At 39.6% G+C, this 17,804-nt stretch overlaps 1 protein-coding gene across 5 annotated transcripts in view; it reads left to right on the plus strand.

Moving 5' to 3' along the window:
* The first annotated feature begins 390 nt into the window (after positions 1-390).
* Positions 391-17,804, plus strand: part of LOC121883972 (meiosis inhibitor protein 1) — a 61,089-nt gene continuing 43,675 nt past the window's right edge. For 2 of the 5 annotated variants that reach the window (XM_042392425.1, XM_042392428.1), the window contains exons 1-7: positions 583-775; positions 1,080-1,237; positions 1,496-1,619; positions 3,989-4,039; positions 5,362-5,435; positions 6,166-6,271; positions 12,255-12,464. In XM_042392425.1, the coding sequence (XP_042248359.1) occupies positions 742-775; positions 1,080-1,237; positions 1,496-1,619; positions 3,989-4,039; positions 5,362-5,435; positions 6,166-6,271; positions 12,255-12,464 (757 nt within the window). In that variant the 5' untranslated portion in view covers positions 583-741. Of the gene's footprint in view, positions 535-581; positions 776-1,079; positions 1,238-1,495; positions 1,620-3,988; positions 4,040-5,361; positions 5,436-6,165; positions 6,272-12,254; positions 12,465-17,804 lie in introns of those variants that run through there. The other 3 variants (XM_042392426.1, XM_042392429.1, XM_042392427.1) reach the window with 3 other exon arrangements.

The following is a 17,804-nucleotide window of genomic DNA, read 5'->3' on the forward strand; positions in this document are numbered from 1 at the left end:
TAATTTTTATCTTTTTCCCCTCACTTCACTTAATTCTCTTGGCATAACAAACAATAAAAAAAGAAAATGCTCTATGTAAGATATTCTTAGAAGTTATTTGAAGAAACCTAGTGGACTAATTAATTGAATTGCCTTCATATATATTTTTTGCAATTTCTGTTTTATTTTAAAATACTTATCCGGCTTTATTTTGTGTTAAAAATGTTATCAGTACTCATGACTCATGTGTGCTTTTATCGTTCCGTAAAGTTTAGTGGCATCTAGCGGTGAGGTTCAGATTGTAACCACTCGCCCTCACCCCTCCCTTTCAAACGTGTAGGAGAACATACGGTGGCCGCGAAACTCGCAAAAAACGCGAAAGGCTCCCTCTAGAGCCACTGTGTAGTTTGTCCGTTCTGGGCTACTGTAGGAACATGGCGGTGCAACATGGTGGGGGCGGGCTCCGTGGAAGACGACCCGCTCATGGATGTATATTGAGCACTCAATACATCCATGGACCCGCTCCCTATTTAAAGATGAAGGGCTCATTCTAAAGTAACGAAAACATAAAGATTGTTAAAAGATTGGGGTGATTAAAAAAATGCGCAACACCCTGTGGAGCTAACCTAGCGTAGATTTTCATTAGCTAACGTCACATAATTTACTAGTTTAGTGGTTACCTAAGTTAGTTGACTAAAGCTATGTAATGTAATGCATTCTCAATAGTTGGGTAATTTTAAAAGAAGAAAACAGTGCCACGTAATGTCTGTTATTGAGGAGGATGACAAGTTGGAGGGCAAGAATTAGTCAAGCTGTGTATGAACTGTATAGCTAACGTGAGCTAGCTAGCGAACTATTTAATTCACTGCTATGAGCTAACCTAGCATGGATTTTCATTAGCTAACGTTACACAATTTACTAGTTTAGTGGTTACCTAGTTGACTAAAAGTATGTCATGTAATGCATTCTCAATAGTTAGGTAATTGTAAAAGAAGAAAACTTCCACTTAATGTTTGTTATTGAGGAGTTTAATTCACCCGCCTCAGTTGCATTTTTCTAAATTGCAACTTAATAGGCCATGGCCTGCGTTTTTTTTAAAGGTGAAACGATCAAAATGACGAGTGTGGATATCATTTATGACAAGACCCACTTCAGACATGACCCAAAATGGAGCGGCCGCCTGGGGCCTGCAGAGGGGGGCGGACTGCTCCTGTGTGTGGCCTGTGTCATTGAAATGCTGGAGAGTGACGATATTGCAGTGAGTAATGTGTGATGTAGTTGTTACATCCTATTTTCATAGAAAGCTTTTCTCCAACCACAATGAATCATTCTACTGCTAAACGTTTACTTGTTTGAATGATGTATGTTAAGCTTTAGGTATGTTTAATTCTTCAGCATTTCCTTTTTTAGTAATAACCAGAGGATACTTGTGTTAGATGCATTGTCCCGTTAATCTCCCTTGATGTACAGGCTATTTACAGTCCCATATCTCTCTGCTTCTGCCTCCGTTGTACAGTCAGTGAGGAAGTCTTTTGCCTTGTCTGGCATCAGTGGGCTGCTGAAGTGTTCCCCGGGGGCCTTGAGAGAACTGCTCCGACAGGACCACAGAGTCTCGCTGCGTTTCACAGCTTCCCTACTGGGTGAGAAAAAGTGTCACTTACAGCATGAGACTAGGATGTGACGAAAGGTTTAGCAAGGAAGGCTATATATACAGTCTATATGCAGTATCTCAAATTTAAACATAGAGTAGTTGATGTGCAGCCGACAGCTGCATTAAAACCTGAGGTGAAATTCTATTTTTATTGCATAATTGAATTATTCAACTAATCAACCAAATAACAATCGTTGGTATGGTTTATAGTAAAGTGGGAGTTTTGTTTCTGTCTGTTCTATTATTGTTTTAGAAGTTAGACAGCCTAAAGACTGAGTTGCAGGAAAAAAACATGACTATCATTATTTGTGCTTGTTCTGTTTGTAGCTGACTGACTTATTAAAGCAGTCAGTTAATTGGTACCACACTCACCCTCTATCATGGATGTATATAAAGTCATCAAAATTATGACAACCACCTAGCGAAGCCAGTGACCCTGTGAAATCATGCTCATGTACGGGGAAAGTAGTTCTATTAGCCCTGTATTGTGGTTAATGCTTTTCTGTCATGGCCAATACATTATCTACACTACAGTGAATTACTATGGCTTTTAAAGGAGATGTTGTGAGGAGGACAGGCAGACAGCACTGGTGAGTTAGTTTATAAAATTCTTACACTTTATCACTGCTATATATTGACCACAGTGTATATTTATGTTACTGCATCATCAGCACATATTGCATAGACTTCTTCCTCACTGGATAAATTTCACTGGGTTATTGCAGCATAAAGTGTCAGGCCTACACCATTAGAGCTCTAATCAAATTAGTGCAATAAGAGGGTACGTGTTAAAATGGTAAGCCGGTAAAAGCTCTGCCATTAAAAGAGCCATTACAGAGCTTGTGGGATGGTCTGCTGGAATGAAATTCACTATGTGCCAATGAGGGTGAAATACAATATAAAATATGCCCTTTCATCCTCCTAATACATATTGGGCCTCGTGCAAGAACCATTCGTACGAGCAGATTTGATTTTATGTTGCACATACAAATGATTTATTGGCATTCACCAATTTTTTCGTACTTAAAACATTTTTCTCTTAGGTATGAATGAAATTCATTAGTTCTGCCCTCAATATAAGTCATGAACCGATGAAACCTGAAATCAAAATGCTTTAATCTAAACCTTTTCCCCCTGTTTAAAGGGGTCTTTAAGGGAGTTTTTCCTTATTCAGATCAGGGGTCTGAGGACAGAGGATGTTGTATTGCTGTACAGACTGTAAAGCCCCCTGAGGCAAATTTGTGATTTGTGATATTGGGCGAATATACAAATAAAATTGACTTGACTTGAAATATAATATTAAAATAAAATATATAATAAAGAAAAAAATAATGTAAAGTGAATATTCCTTTCACCACATTATCATCATTATGATTTGCCAATTTACAGAGGTTTTTTAGATTGTATGATTTTTATTTCAGAAGTTACAGGAACATTCTGTCACTCTGACAGCTGCTTCAGGATCTTTATGTGGTTCCCTGTCCAGTATCATCTTCTGTTGCACCTGTCAGTGTAACATCACCTACTGTGGGATATGATATTCCCTCATCTAGTATCTCTGTGACTGTTACATCCCCCTTGACTGCCTCGCATATTAGTCGCAGACCACTTTAGCATTGGACTGTGTATTCCATCTTTATTTCTGTCAGCTTACAGCACTGCAGCTGTCTTGATATTTTATAATTTTTTGGGTCCTTTGATATGACAACTGGCGCATCTAAATTTTCCTATTGATTTCTGACAGCCCGACTTGAAGCCCCACTATGTGAAGTTCTTCTTTGGTAATATTTTAGGGGCTGATTAGACTAATGATGAAATCTCACAAATGTGCACCTCCTCATGAGCAGATGGCATTCAACAGGCTGAAACGAGCAAATTACTGTAGGTTTCCCAGTTAGGAGTGTGTTGACTCTGACTTGAAACACTTGTTCGAGCAAACCACACAAAAAGTGTGAGAGAGATTTAAGATAAGAATATGAAAACATTTTTGCATGAGGCCTGTTGTGTTTTTACACTTGTTTGTACAGAAGTTTTTAGAGATACAGCCGTAGAATTGGTATCATTTCTTACAGGCTTGTTTCATGCCACGCAGGCTCCCTGTGAGTACAACTTATACAATATGATTAATTAGATTTCAACACTTCAAAACATAAATCCCCATTTTATATCTTTGTACCTTTTATCCTCCGTTTTGTAAAGCGACCATACTTTGTTACTTAGTTTGTCCCCTTTTCATGTTTGAATATTCATTGTCTAGCTTTCTTTTTCTTTTATCCCTCCATGAGGCCGCTGTACATCGCAATGAGTTTGTGAAGTACGCTTTTTAAATCCGGCCTGTCATTACTGTTCTGTCCCCAGGGATGCTTCAGACTGTTGAGGACCCAGCCACTCTGGAAAAGGTTGACCAAGGTGAGAGATGCCTCTTTGTTCTTTGGATTGTGTGTGCTAGTGTGCATATGTACACACTCACACACCCTGCTCACGTTACACTCACACAGACCTAGACACAGACTTTCTATGCAGTTGTTATTATGCAGACAGTGTGAGAGGGCACACACACACACACACACAGGCTGTGAGACACTCTTTTCTCAAAGACACTTACACAATAACTCTCTGTTTGACTCTGATGATGCTGGTAACTACTGTACAGTGATCCTGCATTGACTCCACAGTATCGGTTTCTAAATGTAACATTTTTTTAATCTTTGACTCCATTTCACATGTTGATAGTCTTTCACTGCTGCACTGAAGTACCAGTCCCTCTTTGTATTTAATGATCATTTTAGGCTGCCATATGCAGATTTTTCCATATCATGTCTTAATGTTGGCTCCTCTGCAAACTAACAGTTTTTAGTGCTCAGACAGATTTGTCTCACATCAGCAGAGTCTTTTAAAATGCAAAATGTTTTGGTAAATGCAAATGACAATGATTTTATGCTAGCTGTCTTAAAAATGCCGTAGGGACCACTTTGCTGTAATAGTTGGTAGAGTGCTTTAAATTTGACACCGCTATTGCTCTCTGCTCAGAGAATGTGAGGAGAACACATTTTGAAACTCATTTGAGCCCTATAAATAATGCAGTCATAATATCTGTATGTGAGAGGAGAAAGAAAGCCAAGAATGTCCCAGACTTTTTCCTCACATCAACTAAGCAGCCAATATTAAGTTGGCTACTCTACACAACTGCTTAGCTGATGTGAGAAAAGGTTTAATGTAGTTGTTGAAGGGCTGCAACTAATGATTACTCTCACTATCAATTCATCTTGATTGGTCACACAAAATGTCAGATGATAAAATGTTCACCACGGTTGACCTGAGCCCAAGCTGACATCTTCAAATTGCTTAAGACCCAAAGATATTCTGTTTATGAGCATGATTTTTACTTAAAAATATGACTTCTACATCTAACTGATTAATTGATCAAGATGTTGATTGACTAAACAATTGATCAATCATTTCAGCCCTAATTGCTAGCATGATTTGACATGCATATTAGTAACATACAATGGTATTAATCCAAGAATCATTAAGGTACCACACGCTGTCACTGCCGCTCACAAGTAATTAAAAAAGTTACAACTTTAACCTATTAATATTGAATTAATAAAAACCCTGAACTGTTATTTTCTTTTTCCTCACAATTTAGGAAACTGTACTTTGCTGTAATGTCTATTTAATGAATGTTTCTCCATGTTTTTTTGTTTGGTGTGCCTGTGTGTGTGTGTCAGTTCTGGTTCAGCTGCTTTTAGAGCTCCAGAGCGAGCTGTCATTTCACTTTGTTTTGGATGAGATACACAAACAGGTGAGGCAAACACATTTACAGACATATACTGTAGAGAGAGACACATCTGCTCATCTACACATGCAAGCACAATAACATGCTCAACATCTTAAAATATTTAACAGCACTTGTATAACCAACAACGTATTCTCCCGCAGTTGTTTAGTAAACAGACCGTGTGCTCGTCTCCCTCTTTTCTGCTGTTGTTTCACCTTTGGGGGGAGGCAGTAGTGGAAAAGCCTCATTCAGCAGCCGGCACTGCAGGTGGAAAATAGTAAAGCTGTTTATACTGATGATGACAGAGAGGTAGAACACCAGGTAGTGGTGCAGACAGGTTTCATTTAAATGACTAGAATAGAGCCTGATTAGAAGGTTTTTTTTTTTTTTAAGAAAAACAACCTGTTGTGAATACAGATTTTTATTGCAGTGAGCGTTGGAAAAAGAAGCAAGGTTGTTATCTGAGTTCAGAAAAAGAATGAATTATATAAGAGGCTCTGGAGTATTAGTTAGAGTGTTGTCTATTTTATCTTCTTTCTGAGTTCTCTTTATTTATTACTTTCTCATTATTGCCTGTGATATCATTGAAAGTCTCTTTGTAGCGTATCTGAAATCTTCTTGATCTTGTGCCATAGAGTAATGTGATATAAAGCTTTTCATTGTGTTTTTCTGTGCCTTTTTCATCCAGACAAGTTCCATTACATTGTTTTATGTCCATTGTTATTGATTTCAATGTTGTGCATTCTCTGTCTAGCTGAGTGACCAGCTCAGTGTGAAGGGTTTCCTGCCCACGTTCAACTTCCTGGGGAGCCTGGTGGAAGCAGCCCCCAACGTGGCCCATAGCCTGGTGACTCAGTTCGGTGAGACCCTGCAACAGACACCCAATTACATCTCAGTAATACAGGCCCTGGTCCACAAGGGGAAACAGCAGCGTGTTTTAATGTGTATTTTCATGTTTTTGTGGTCATTACTAGCACTTACTGTCCATATCAACATATGATGCACCAGTAATTGCTGTTTTAAAATATAAAATTCAACTTTGGTGTCATCATTGCTTTGCTGGAGCGAAGGTAATATCTCTAATTTGCATTTATCTGTTTCTCTTTTTTTCAAAATGGAAAAAACAGACAGTCCTCAAGTCCTCAGTCCTAAGAAGGCTGTCTGTTGACCTACAAGGAGTTAACTTCAAATTAGCCTCTTTAGCCATACTTGCAGCATGTCTCTAGGGATTTACAATGCTGGCCTGTTGACTGGTTGCTAGGTTAGTTCACCACTTTGGTCCAGACTGAAATAACTCTAAATCTATCAGACAGATTGCCATGAAATTTTTTACAGTCATGTTTCAGAAGATTAATCCTACTGACTTTGGTGTTCCCTTGACTTTTTCTCTAGCGCCACCATGAGGTTGACATTTGTGTTTCAGAATGAAAGTCCCTACATTTTTGGTTATTAACGCATGTCAACAACTACTGGGTGGGTTGCAGTGACATTTGGTACAGGATGAATTGTTGTATTTTTGATCCCCTCACTTTGTCCAATAATTTAGTTTATGACTAAATACCTTCAAAACTAATGACATTCCCATCACCCTCAACTGTACTTTGTGTTTAGTGCTAATTAGCAAATGTTAGTATTCTAACATGCTAAACTAAAATGATGCTAGCATGGTCATTGTGAGAATGTTAGCATGCTGATGTTAGCACTTAGCTCAAAGCACTTCTGAGCTTAAGTAGGCCTCACTGAGTCTCTAGCATGGCTGTAGACTCTTAGCCTTGCTTAACTCTTAATACTCACATAGGTGCACAAAATGTACTTATAAATATTTGAACATTTTCTTAATACTGGATAAAAAGGTGATGTATTAAGTGGGGAGATTGCTTTTGAACTGAAGACTTAGGTTCAAACTAATGTTTCCCTGCTGAAGTTTCCTTGAGCATGAAGCTGAATTCTTATCAGCAGTAAGATTGCTGCTCAGCAGCAGAACCTGACCTCTGACCTTCAAGAAAAGAGACAGATTCTCCTTTGGAGGTGAATAGAGTATCCACAAGAGAAACTTTGACTCAGGTTGATGTGGTTCTGTTTTAAAAATGCAAGTGAGACAGGATCAGGTCAGGTCAGATCTCAGATGGCTCATCATGCTGCCACATCTCTCATGTCTGTCTTCATTGAGCCATCTGAAAAAAATTGAATTAAAAATTAAAGCGATACAGACAGTTCATCTCAGAAGCTGAGATCTGGGAATATTCTAGCAATTTTAAAGTTCACCTTAAATGGAAAAGAAAGATGAAAGGATATTCAAATTTGAGCATTCCCCGTTCTCTCTGGACACGCATATTGTAACATCCAATTTTGACCTTTTCAATTATCTCCCGAATGCAAGGAAATAGTTGTACTGTGTCCACCTTTGAAATAGTATTCCCCATGCTGCACCCTATTACACTCTCTCTACTTCAGAGAGATATGAAAAAGTCACAAAACTGTATTTTTCATATCCCTTCCTCTGAATTTTCTCAATTCAATCTCTGTCACAGTTATGACCTTTTCAATTATGCTCCAGCTGCACTGAGATAAACATGCTGTGTCCATACTTGAAATTCTGTCTGCATAGCCAATTCTATGCCAGATCATGCTGAAAATAAAAAAGCTACAAACACTAGTTCATCCAGCCTTTCCCCTGTAATTCCCCATATACATAGATATACTGTATGTATATACTGTATACAGTTCTGCAGATGCAGTGTTGTGTTGCAGAACAATAATGCACCTCAACACCCCTCCCAGACAAAACTGCACAGATTTAATCTCTGCTACAACCAACTGTATGATGTCTGTACTCGCTGAACCATTACTCCACTCTGTTTAATGGGCACTGTTAATCAGCTCCAAGCGTGTGTGTGTGTGTGTGTGTGTTGTACTATTTTTGTGTAATGCCTGAATGCTTGTTACAGGCAAGAGTGAATGTGAGCCTATTGTCAAATAAGCAGGCTTCGTAGTTATTTTACTATGCTCCGTGTGTCCACCTCCCCATGTATTTTCATGGGTTTTACAAGCTCCCCTGAGCAGCCCCAGGTAGTGGTGGGTGGTTGCGATGCTGATGCAAGATGCAGGCTGCCACTATTGACTGTGTGTGCCTGTCTGTGGCCTGTCACTCAACATGTCTCCGTGGGGCTGTTTGGACTAACGACAACAGCACCGCAATGACAACACGAGCCCAGAGCACCCAACACGTTTCTCTCTCTCTCTCTCTCTCTCTCTCTCTCTCTCTGACTCGCTGTCTGCCTGTCTATCTAACTGATTAACCACTCTGTTTTTGTCACCCCTTCGCTTTTCTCTGCCTGAATCTCTCTCTCTCTCTCTCTTTTAATCGCTCTCTTTCTGTCTGTCTCTGTCTCTCTTTTCACTCTCCCTCTCTCATTTTTGCATTGTGGGTGTCTTACTCCCTCAGGTACTAACTGAGGAGTGGATACAGGAAAAAAGAAGCAAGGAGGGAAGATAAAGCATTAATGAGATAGGGAAATAGGAAGATAGACAAAGATAACAAGGTAGATAAGAGAAGAGAAGGACAAAGGTACACGCTGCAGTGTTTCTTTCAGGTGGTGACATTGAATCCATCATTAAAGTGGTTAAGGACATGATTTCTACACATTAATGTACACATTAATTCACCATTTTCAGGTTCAGTCTGCACTTTCAAATATTAATCTCTGCAGACATTTGAAGGTATATATGTATATACATATATTTTTGGCTTGGGTGGGATTCATTTGGCTGGCTCAAACTAGTAAATTTTGTATGTGGGAACAGTGGAAACTGGAAGTGTATAAAGCATTAGAGGTAAATAGAGAGGGATTTAGTGAAGCAGGGTGAGGCAGTGGGTGCAAAACAACAGAGAAACACTGTAAAAAGATCACAGAAGGAACAGAGTCGTAGTTCAGAGTGCACAGCATCACAGCGCGGCTGCAAAACCATAAACAAAGCAAACAGAAATGAACCTTTGGTTTTCTCTGTCAAAGAATAAATAGTTAACTCTTTTTTTTTTGTGTCAGTTCTCTGTGCGTCTGTGTCTGTGTTGGTATGTGTGCATCATAGAACGTTTTGTTAAACAACAGTGAAGCTTTTTATTTTCCACCCATCCTTCCCCGCTCTTATATTGCAAACTCCCCATCCCATTCTCTCTTTTTCTCCTTGTGTTCTTTTCATTTCCCTCCTCTGTCTGTCTTATCTCCCTCCTCCCCTCTCCTTTCTTCGCTCTCTCCCTCTCTCTTTATGCCTGGCTCTCATCTCGGCCGCCTCATATATTTCGGTTTAATCAAACATGTCTGGGAGCCTCTCCTGCCTCACATGGGTTTTGATCTGCTTCACAGAGCAGCTGAGCTTGGGCTTGGCTGTCCTACTCTGTCATCCTTTTTTTCTCTTCTATACTCACTGAGTCTCTGTTCCTCTGTCTCCTTTCACCTCCAGCGCTGCCCTGCACTTTAACACTGTTTATCCCTGTGTTCTCACAGTCGCTCCTTCATAGCCTACTTGCTTGCTTCTCTTTCATCTCTCTGGCCACTTCTGTCTCTCTCTGTCTATGACTCACCTTCATCATGTGTACCCCTTTTTTTTCAGAATTGTTTCAATTTACATGATCATACGAAACTGTTTTTTTCATACTTGTTGCACTCTACTTGATTAATTTTCCCCTACTGTGCCAGTATATTCACCCTGGTATAAAACTGTAGTGCATCACTACTGGCCTGTCCTTTGACTTTTTCCAATAATTGACTTGGTCTGTATTCTGTGGGTGTAGCCATGTGCAGGAAGTTGTAAAAAAGTTGAACTTAGCAACAGTAGATGGACAGTTTGATGGACACAGACACATTTTTTCGCTGCTCCTGCTTTCATTCACTATATCATTTTTTACTCTTGATCATTTTCGAGATACAAAATTAGAAATATACATGGTTGCCAATATCACAGTGATTTTAACGCTTTTTATGATTTCATTGAGTTATTTACATTTACACATGGATGAAACAGCATTTATTTTATCATTTATTCTGCAAGTAATATACTTCACTTTAAAGTCCTCTGTAAATTCACCTGTGAAAAGAGCTACAGTTCTTCTAACGGCAAATAGATGAAGAAACTTCCATTATATTGAAGCTGCTTTGCAACATCAAACTTCTCCAAAAAAAAAAAAAACAAAGTCAATGGATTTTTTCCATATGATTTCCATGTCACCTCTTTTTTATTTTGAAGATGTTAAGGCCTCTAGTGCTATATGATTGGATGCATGTTTTCTGGCAGTCTGACTGTAACTATTTACATTTGATTAGTACAGCGTTTGGGCATCTCAAGCAATGCTACAGAGACTAATTCTATGTTTTCTACGGTGTATGGTGGAGTACTGTAAAGGCACAGAAATACTGTATGCAAAATTTATTTCAGTCTGTGTATGTGTCTGTAATTCTTCTCTCTCCTCATCTTTTTCTGCTTCTGTCTCTCTCTCTCCCCCTCTGTGACTCTGAATATGTGCATGGCTCTGCCTGCCTCTATCTGTCTTTTACTCCTTCACCCTCTGGCTTTCCCTCTTTCACTAACTCAGCCTTTCTGCCTCCACCTGTCGGTTCTTATTTCTCTCTTTGGCACCATCACTCTCTCCATGTGTGTCTCCCTGTCCTCTGTCTTTCTCTCTTTTACCCTTCTTGCGAATCTGTGTCATTTTCTCTCTCGTCAGACAGCGTACCTGGGAGTATCTAACTCCTGCCTGATGTGTTCATAGAAGAGCCTCCTATCCTACTCCTACTGCATGTAATTTTTTACCTCTACTCATTCTCTCTCCCACCTGCCATTTTACTGTGCTCCCTTCCCAATAACACATCTCCAATCCTTTCATCTTCATGGCAACATTTCCTCCAATGTTGATTCTACTATTGTCTGTCATATCCAAAGAGGTTGTTGAGGTAAAACTTAGCTGCACTTTGTTCCCAGTGGTTTGCTCCTCTTCCATGTTGACATCTCGTTGCTCTCATTGTGGTCTGTTTATCTAGTCTTCTCATGCAATATATATATATATATGTGTGTGTGTGTATATATGTATATATATATAACCTGCAGCTCTCCTCTGAGTATCTTTGGTTAGATCAAACACACTTGTATTCAAATGTGAAAGATATTTATTTGCTGTGGTTGCACCTACCCAGTTTCCCCACATGATCATGTCAAGTCAAATTTATTTATAGAGCACATTTAAAAACATCAGAGTGCTCCACAGAAAAATATAAAAATACATTTGAAGAACTAAAACAAAACAAAATTAATATACATAAATTGTAATAGAGAAAATTAACAATCTCAATATGCTATAAAATTAAAATTTGGAGGGACTCAAAAGCGATTCTATAAAGATGGCTCTTTAGCTGGGATTTAAAAGTGGTGATAGATGGGGAAGATCTGACAGTGAGGGGCAAACTGTTCCACTGTCCGGGGGCAGCAATGAAAAAAGCTGGCTCACCTTTTGATTTTGACTGGGAACGTTGAAGAGAGAGAAGTATCTGATCAGAGGATCTGAGGGGTCTGGGTGTAGAATATGGACTGAGGATAGATCAGAGATGTAGGCTGGTGCCAAACTATTCAGAGCTTTGAAAACAAATAAAAGAATCTTAAAATCAATCCTATATTTCATGGGTAAGCAGTGGAGGGAGGCCAGTACAGGGGTGATGTGGTCTCTCTTTTTGGTGCCAGTGAGGAGTCGTGCTGTTGCGTGTACAGTACAGTATGTATCCTCTTCTTTTATTCTGTCTCAATCCTCTGTCTGTACATGTGTTTACTCATCTGTCTCCCATCCCTGTCCACCAGTGCCCTTGCTGGAACACCTGTGCTCAGCCTTGCTGTACCCAGATGAAGGGCTGAAGGCTTCAGTCCTCTGTGTGTGGCTCAAGCTGTTCAGGACAGCTGGGGGCTCGGCAGTCCAGTCCCTGCCCGTTGCCATCAGGGACAGGGTGTGTATTCTGTTGCTGCAGACCTTGGCCAATGCCAGCTCCCCCCTGCTCATCAACAACTGCGTTGGTGAGACAAACATCTTTCAGTTATTCTATTTTATCATTATTCCTTTGAGTTTTTTTTTGTTGTTGTTTTTTAAGGTAGCTGAGTTTACCTTGAGCTGCATTGGCAACAGGTTTGCTGGTCTACATAGGATGAAGGACAGATAGGTATGAAAAAAGTTAGCTTTCATAAACAGCTTCCCCCATGACATGCAATGGGCAACGTACAATACATTTTTATTGAAATGAAGAGAGAAAATTGCAATATTGTCTTCTTTCGTGGCCAAGTGTGTGTGTGTAGAGTGAGTTCTGTGACTTTTCAGTCTGTTTTGTCACTCTGGAGAAACTGCCATTTTTCAAAATTAATGTAGATAAATATTCTTTAGAGCACCATTAGCTGTCTGGAAGAAAAATTGCATCTATTATTGGCCTTATTCAGATTTATTCAGCACTAGATAGACCAAGTGAGATTGAGTTGCTGTCATCTAAAGGTTTGAAGTTATTGAGCTCAGTACAATATGCTCAGCTAAGGCAAGTATGAAAAATACAGTTTTGGTGTTGAGATAAGGGGAGGATGCTATTAAAATTGAGTACAAAAACAACTACTTTGGTGACAGCGTGAGGACAATTAGGATGTGGGCTTAAAAGATGAGTAAAATACTTTTTCGCGTGGGCGAATATTCACTTTCAGAAATCATCAGAGCAATATAATTTCACTAGTGCCGCATCACAAGAAGCCTCCACTAATTGAAAGAGGTTATCAATGATGAAATAGAGCTATACTAACATTTCCATCATCATCTTTCTCAATGAAGATCCAGAATCTACTTAAGGGTTAAGTTAGATTTAGAAAGAGAAGGGATTATACTGAGATGAAAGACTGTTGCTATCTTGTATGAGTTTAGAGTTATGCAGATAATATGCTTGCCAGCGTGTGTCTTGATGATAACCAAAACACACGCACAGGAAATGGAGTCATTATCCTCTAGAAATTTGAAGTTGTTACATCAGTGCATTAACTTCTCCTTTTACTGCTTGGTAGAGAAGTAGACTTGGACAAGAGGTACAAGGTTGGTTTACGCCACTTTAGAGTAGTTGCATTTGAGCTGTTGTTGTTTGTGTAATTCTGAATTGGTATGATCTTAAAGGATATGTTCATCATTTTTCAAGTTTTTCAATTTTTCAACAGTCAGGTGTCCATATGAACACTGAAAGAGGTTTTCCTCACTGTGGTCATTCCTCCTGTTCATACCAGCTATTAAAAGATCCCCTTCAAATGCTCTTTCAATATAAGTGATGGGGGCCAAAATCCACAGTGTGTCCACTGCAAAAATGCATTTAAAAGTTTATGAATCTTATATGAGGCTTCAGCAGTCTGAGTTAGTCATATCAAGTGGATATCTGCCACATTTACAGTCTTTTAGCATAAAATTCCCTCTTTGTGTTTCCTCGGACAGTGTTTCCCTGTTGAGCTGCGGTGGAAGTATAGTAACAAAAGGAGGGACTTTGGCACTAAAAAGACTGTTACGCAGGCACGGCGCCAGAATTTCAATTTTGGATGGGCCAAAGTAATTTTGGCTGGGCCTTTTAACTACAGAAGTTTATACTGTTTGCCTTCCTTTCCAACTTGTAGGCTTGCTAAAACAGGAATGACTGATATTGTGCTGTGGAAGGCGACTAGTGCATCTGGTTGATTATGACACAGTCTTTTTCTAAAACATTTTCAACACCGAGATGGCGCAATATTTATCCGCAACAGTTATTATTTATTACAAGTGGCGGGTATATTGCTCAAATCGTGCAAAAATGAAACGTAGTATCTTATCTATCATGTTTATTTTTTGCTGTGGATTGTGTAGACCAACACATCCATTCATTTAGAACACTGACATCTTCTGAGTTGAATTTAAGGAAATACCATGTTGTTTTGATGATCTGGCTGCATTATTATTTGTTTAAGTTGATTGCAGAGAGAGCGAGAGATTGACTGAAGGGTGAGCTAGATTGACTTTTAACAAGAGAGAGAGCGGCACACTCTGCAGTCAGTTCATAAGTTTGTCTTAACAGAAATGGTTTATGCTTTTAAGGCAATATAGAAACAGTCAGAGAAGTCAGGCAGGAATTTTCAGCTCTACTTCCTGTCTTGTTTACATTGTTTTCAAGGTTCTTGTAGTCTCAATAGGAAATGCATTTGCAGCTATGAAATTAGACAGCAACTGCGTCTGTATTCTACACACCTGGAAACTGACGTGTTATTATAGCCAACATAGAACGCTGAGCGAGAGCCTCAATAAAAACACACACAAAAAATACAAATCCTTTAATTACAGGTGACATATTTATTTACAGTTCTCACAGACACATTGACTCGTTTTTTGCTTTGACTTTTGATTTTCTCAATAAAAAATCTCATAAACAACAGGAGAAAACTAGGCTCAGTGTAGGCTAACAAACCATGAACCACACTCACACGCTCTAAACCCCTTACCACTCGCTCCCCTCCCACATACACACACAAAAACACACCACCTCACGAACTGAAACCCCAAACTTAAACTGAGTCACACATCATACCTATGCCACAAGCCATGGCATCCATCAGTAGTATACATAACAAAAACAATGACTTGTTTGAAAATCAGCTCAGTAGCAGTTAGAACATTTTCTTTCGAGTTTTGTAAAACCATTGCTGTCAAGGCTTTGTCATGGTTTAGGCTGATATTAATAACTTTCCAGACTAGGAAAATAGGCTGCAAGGAATGAAAGAGAGAAAAAGATCATATTCCTTACTATGTCATTACTGTTGTCAACAAGTCTCATCTGTGTCTCTCATCTCGCATCTGTCTGTGTTTCTCCCTACAGGAGTAGTCGGCGGGGTTTGCTTTTGAATATGTTAATAATTTCATCACAGTCGAGAGTCGCTGTAAGATCTCTCTCAAATGTTCACAGAGCGACTCTCTTAACGCTGGAGAGGACACGCTCAACTGCACTATGATGTCATTGGTAGAGGGATCAGTGCTTTTAAGAGGCAATGACCACAAGGGAAGACTTCCTCGTTGCATATGTCCTTCACATCAATGAGAGTTTTAGAAGTTTCTCTTCTCGCCCTCTTCCTTGTGGTGTGCTGGAGAAACACTGATGTTGAAAAGCTTTCCTGCATCATTCAGACTTTTTGTCATGTTGGTCAAGCTGCTGTCACATGAGGCTGCTGATTTCATCACATCATACGGGTCATTGTGGAACCTGGTGCTGAATTTATGAAGCTGGCAGTCTATTAGTTGGTTTAATATAGCTCATAAGTCATTGGGTACGTTTACATGCACACTGTTATTCTGACTATGACAGTATTCTGAATTTGATACTAGTCATGTAAACAACATAATCCGTTTGGATATTCCGAATTAGGCTTTATTCCGAATGTAGCGTTTTCCGATTAAGACATGTAGGATATGTAGGTGTTATTCTGGTTTTAGGAGCATTCTTTAGACGTGTATACAGCGCATTTGGAATATGTGTCTCAATTGGGGTTTTTACCGCAGTTTGCGATACACGGCCCTCTCGCCTGTTTAGCCCTGCTCAGGCAATATGACATATACTGGAGCAGGAAGGAGGACAGAGGAGAGGAATGAGAGGAGAGTGGAGAGCTGTTCAGGGCGGGCTAGAAAAACAAAATCCACCTTCTCTGCAACAGGGACGGAGGGGTTTGGTTATTATCCTGACTGATGGTTAGGACTTGGTGTGATGCACCGAAACACTCAGTACTAACTATAAATTTATAATATCAGTCATATCAATATCACTTAGAAACATCAAGCAGCAGCTCACTGATGTTTTTCACCCCGCTGGTTTACTTCACTGCCTGCAGAGATCTTGTGATTCCCGTTCCCACTGGAGCAGAAGGAAACCCCGAAAACTCTCTGCATGTAAACGGGAATATTAGTGGAATATTAATTTTCATTAAATGTTTTCGTCTTCAGGAATTCACTGTTACAGCTGTCACCGGAGTGGATGTATGTCAGTGATTGTTTAAGATTTTCGATACATTGATGGCCTTCGGTTGCAAAGTCTGATTTGCAGAACAGATCTTTAAAGAGTACAAGGAGAAATATGAATTTCTTGAATATGAATCTGCTGTGCATCAATTTGACTCTGACTTCCCTCCTCTGCATACTCTGACAGTACTTCAAGGATTAAGTTATAAAGAGTGAACACTTTACTCATTGCTGTCGATCTGAAACTCCATCTCGTCTCACATCCTTGTTCCAGTTCCAGTGTCGTCATATCGGGGTACATTTCTCTTTGTGTGTCGAGGAAATGAGCCACGCATGAAGGTGTGCAAGGAGTTTACAGTATCGAAGAAAGTTGACGCATCAGCTGATGTCCTTGCCACAGCTGCCGGGACTAGATTGCATTTTGTAAGGTGCTCCTGAGGATGGCTTGAACACCCGCCTTATTGCCAGCCATAACAGTAGCACCATCAAATCCCAATCACACAAGTTCGGGTCAAAGTCAAAAGGTGCCACAACATAGATTATTTTTTTGGCCTCAGCTGTTATCTTCCCTGTATCCACAAGGCTAATGCTCTTCCCTTCACAGATCCCATGGACACATATCTTAAACACATGGCCTCCAACGCTTTTTTTGATATGTCCTTACATTCGTCAGCTAGTATTGGCTTAGAAAGTTCTTTCTGATCCATGCAGTTCATTCTTTATGCGTCGTAGCAGCAGAGCAGAAGCAGCATTTAGCAAGTCATTTTGGATGTCATGGCTGAGCATTTTTGCATTACTCGGGATAGCATCTAGTTTGTTTTGTATATCTGGATTATGTTTGCAAATGACTTTAAACAACTCAACGAAATTACTGGCGTTTTTTGCCCCTTCATTTTCCCGGTATCCACATTAAGGTATCTCTTGCTTTGCACATGAGCACAATATCAGTGTAACTTTTATATGCTCCCAGTCTCTTTCTGTTATCTCACCTTGTCGGCCCTCTGTGTGGACAAGCTTATGGATGCTTGTGCCATGGTCGGAGTTGTCGCGTTCTGTGTTGTTATTGTATTTTAGCTATCTGATGAGCTCTGCTGCTTTCATGTTTATAACAAGCTGTGTTCATGTGTTTCCAATCCTTATATCCATGACGTCTAAATTTCTTTTCCCCACCTCTCTCAACAAAATGCAGACACATTTTACAAAATACTGCATCCTTGCTAATGCTGTACTCTAAAAATGCAGACTTCTCATACCGATGTAAGGAGAAGCTCCTTACACAGGCAGTCGAGGATTCTGGCAACTCCGTTCTAACTCTTTTTAGGTATTTATAAATCGATGCCTGTTTTGCCATTACAATGAATTAATTTAGCTGT

This window comes from Thunnus maccoyii, chromosome 18, assembly GCF_910596095.1.
Source record: "Thunnus maccoyii chromosome 18, fThuMac1.1, whole genome shotgun sequence".
Lineage (NCBI taxonomy): Eukaryota > Metazoa > Chordata > Actinopteri > Scombriformes > Scombridae > Thunnus > Thunnus maccoyii.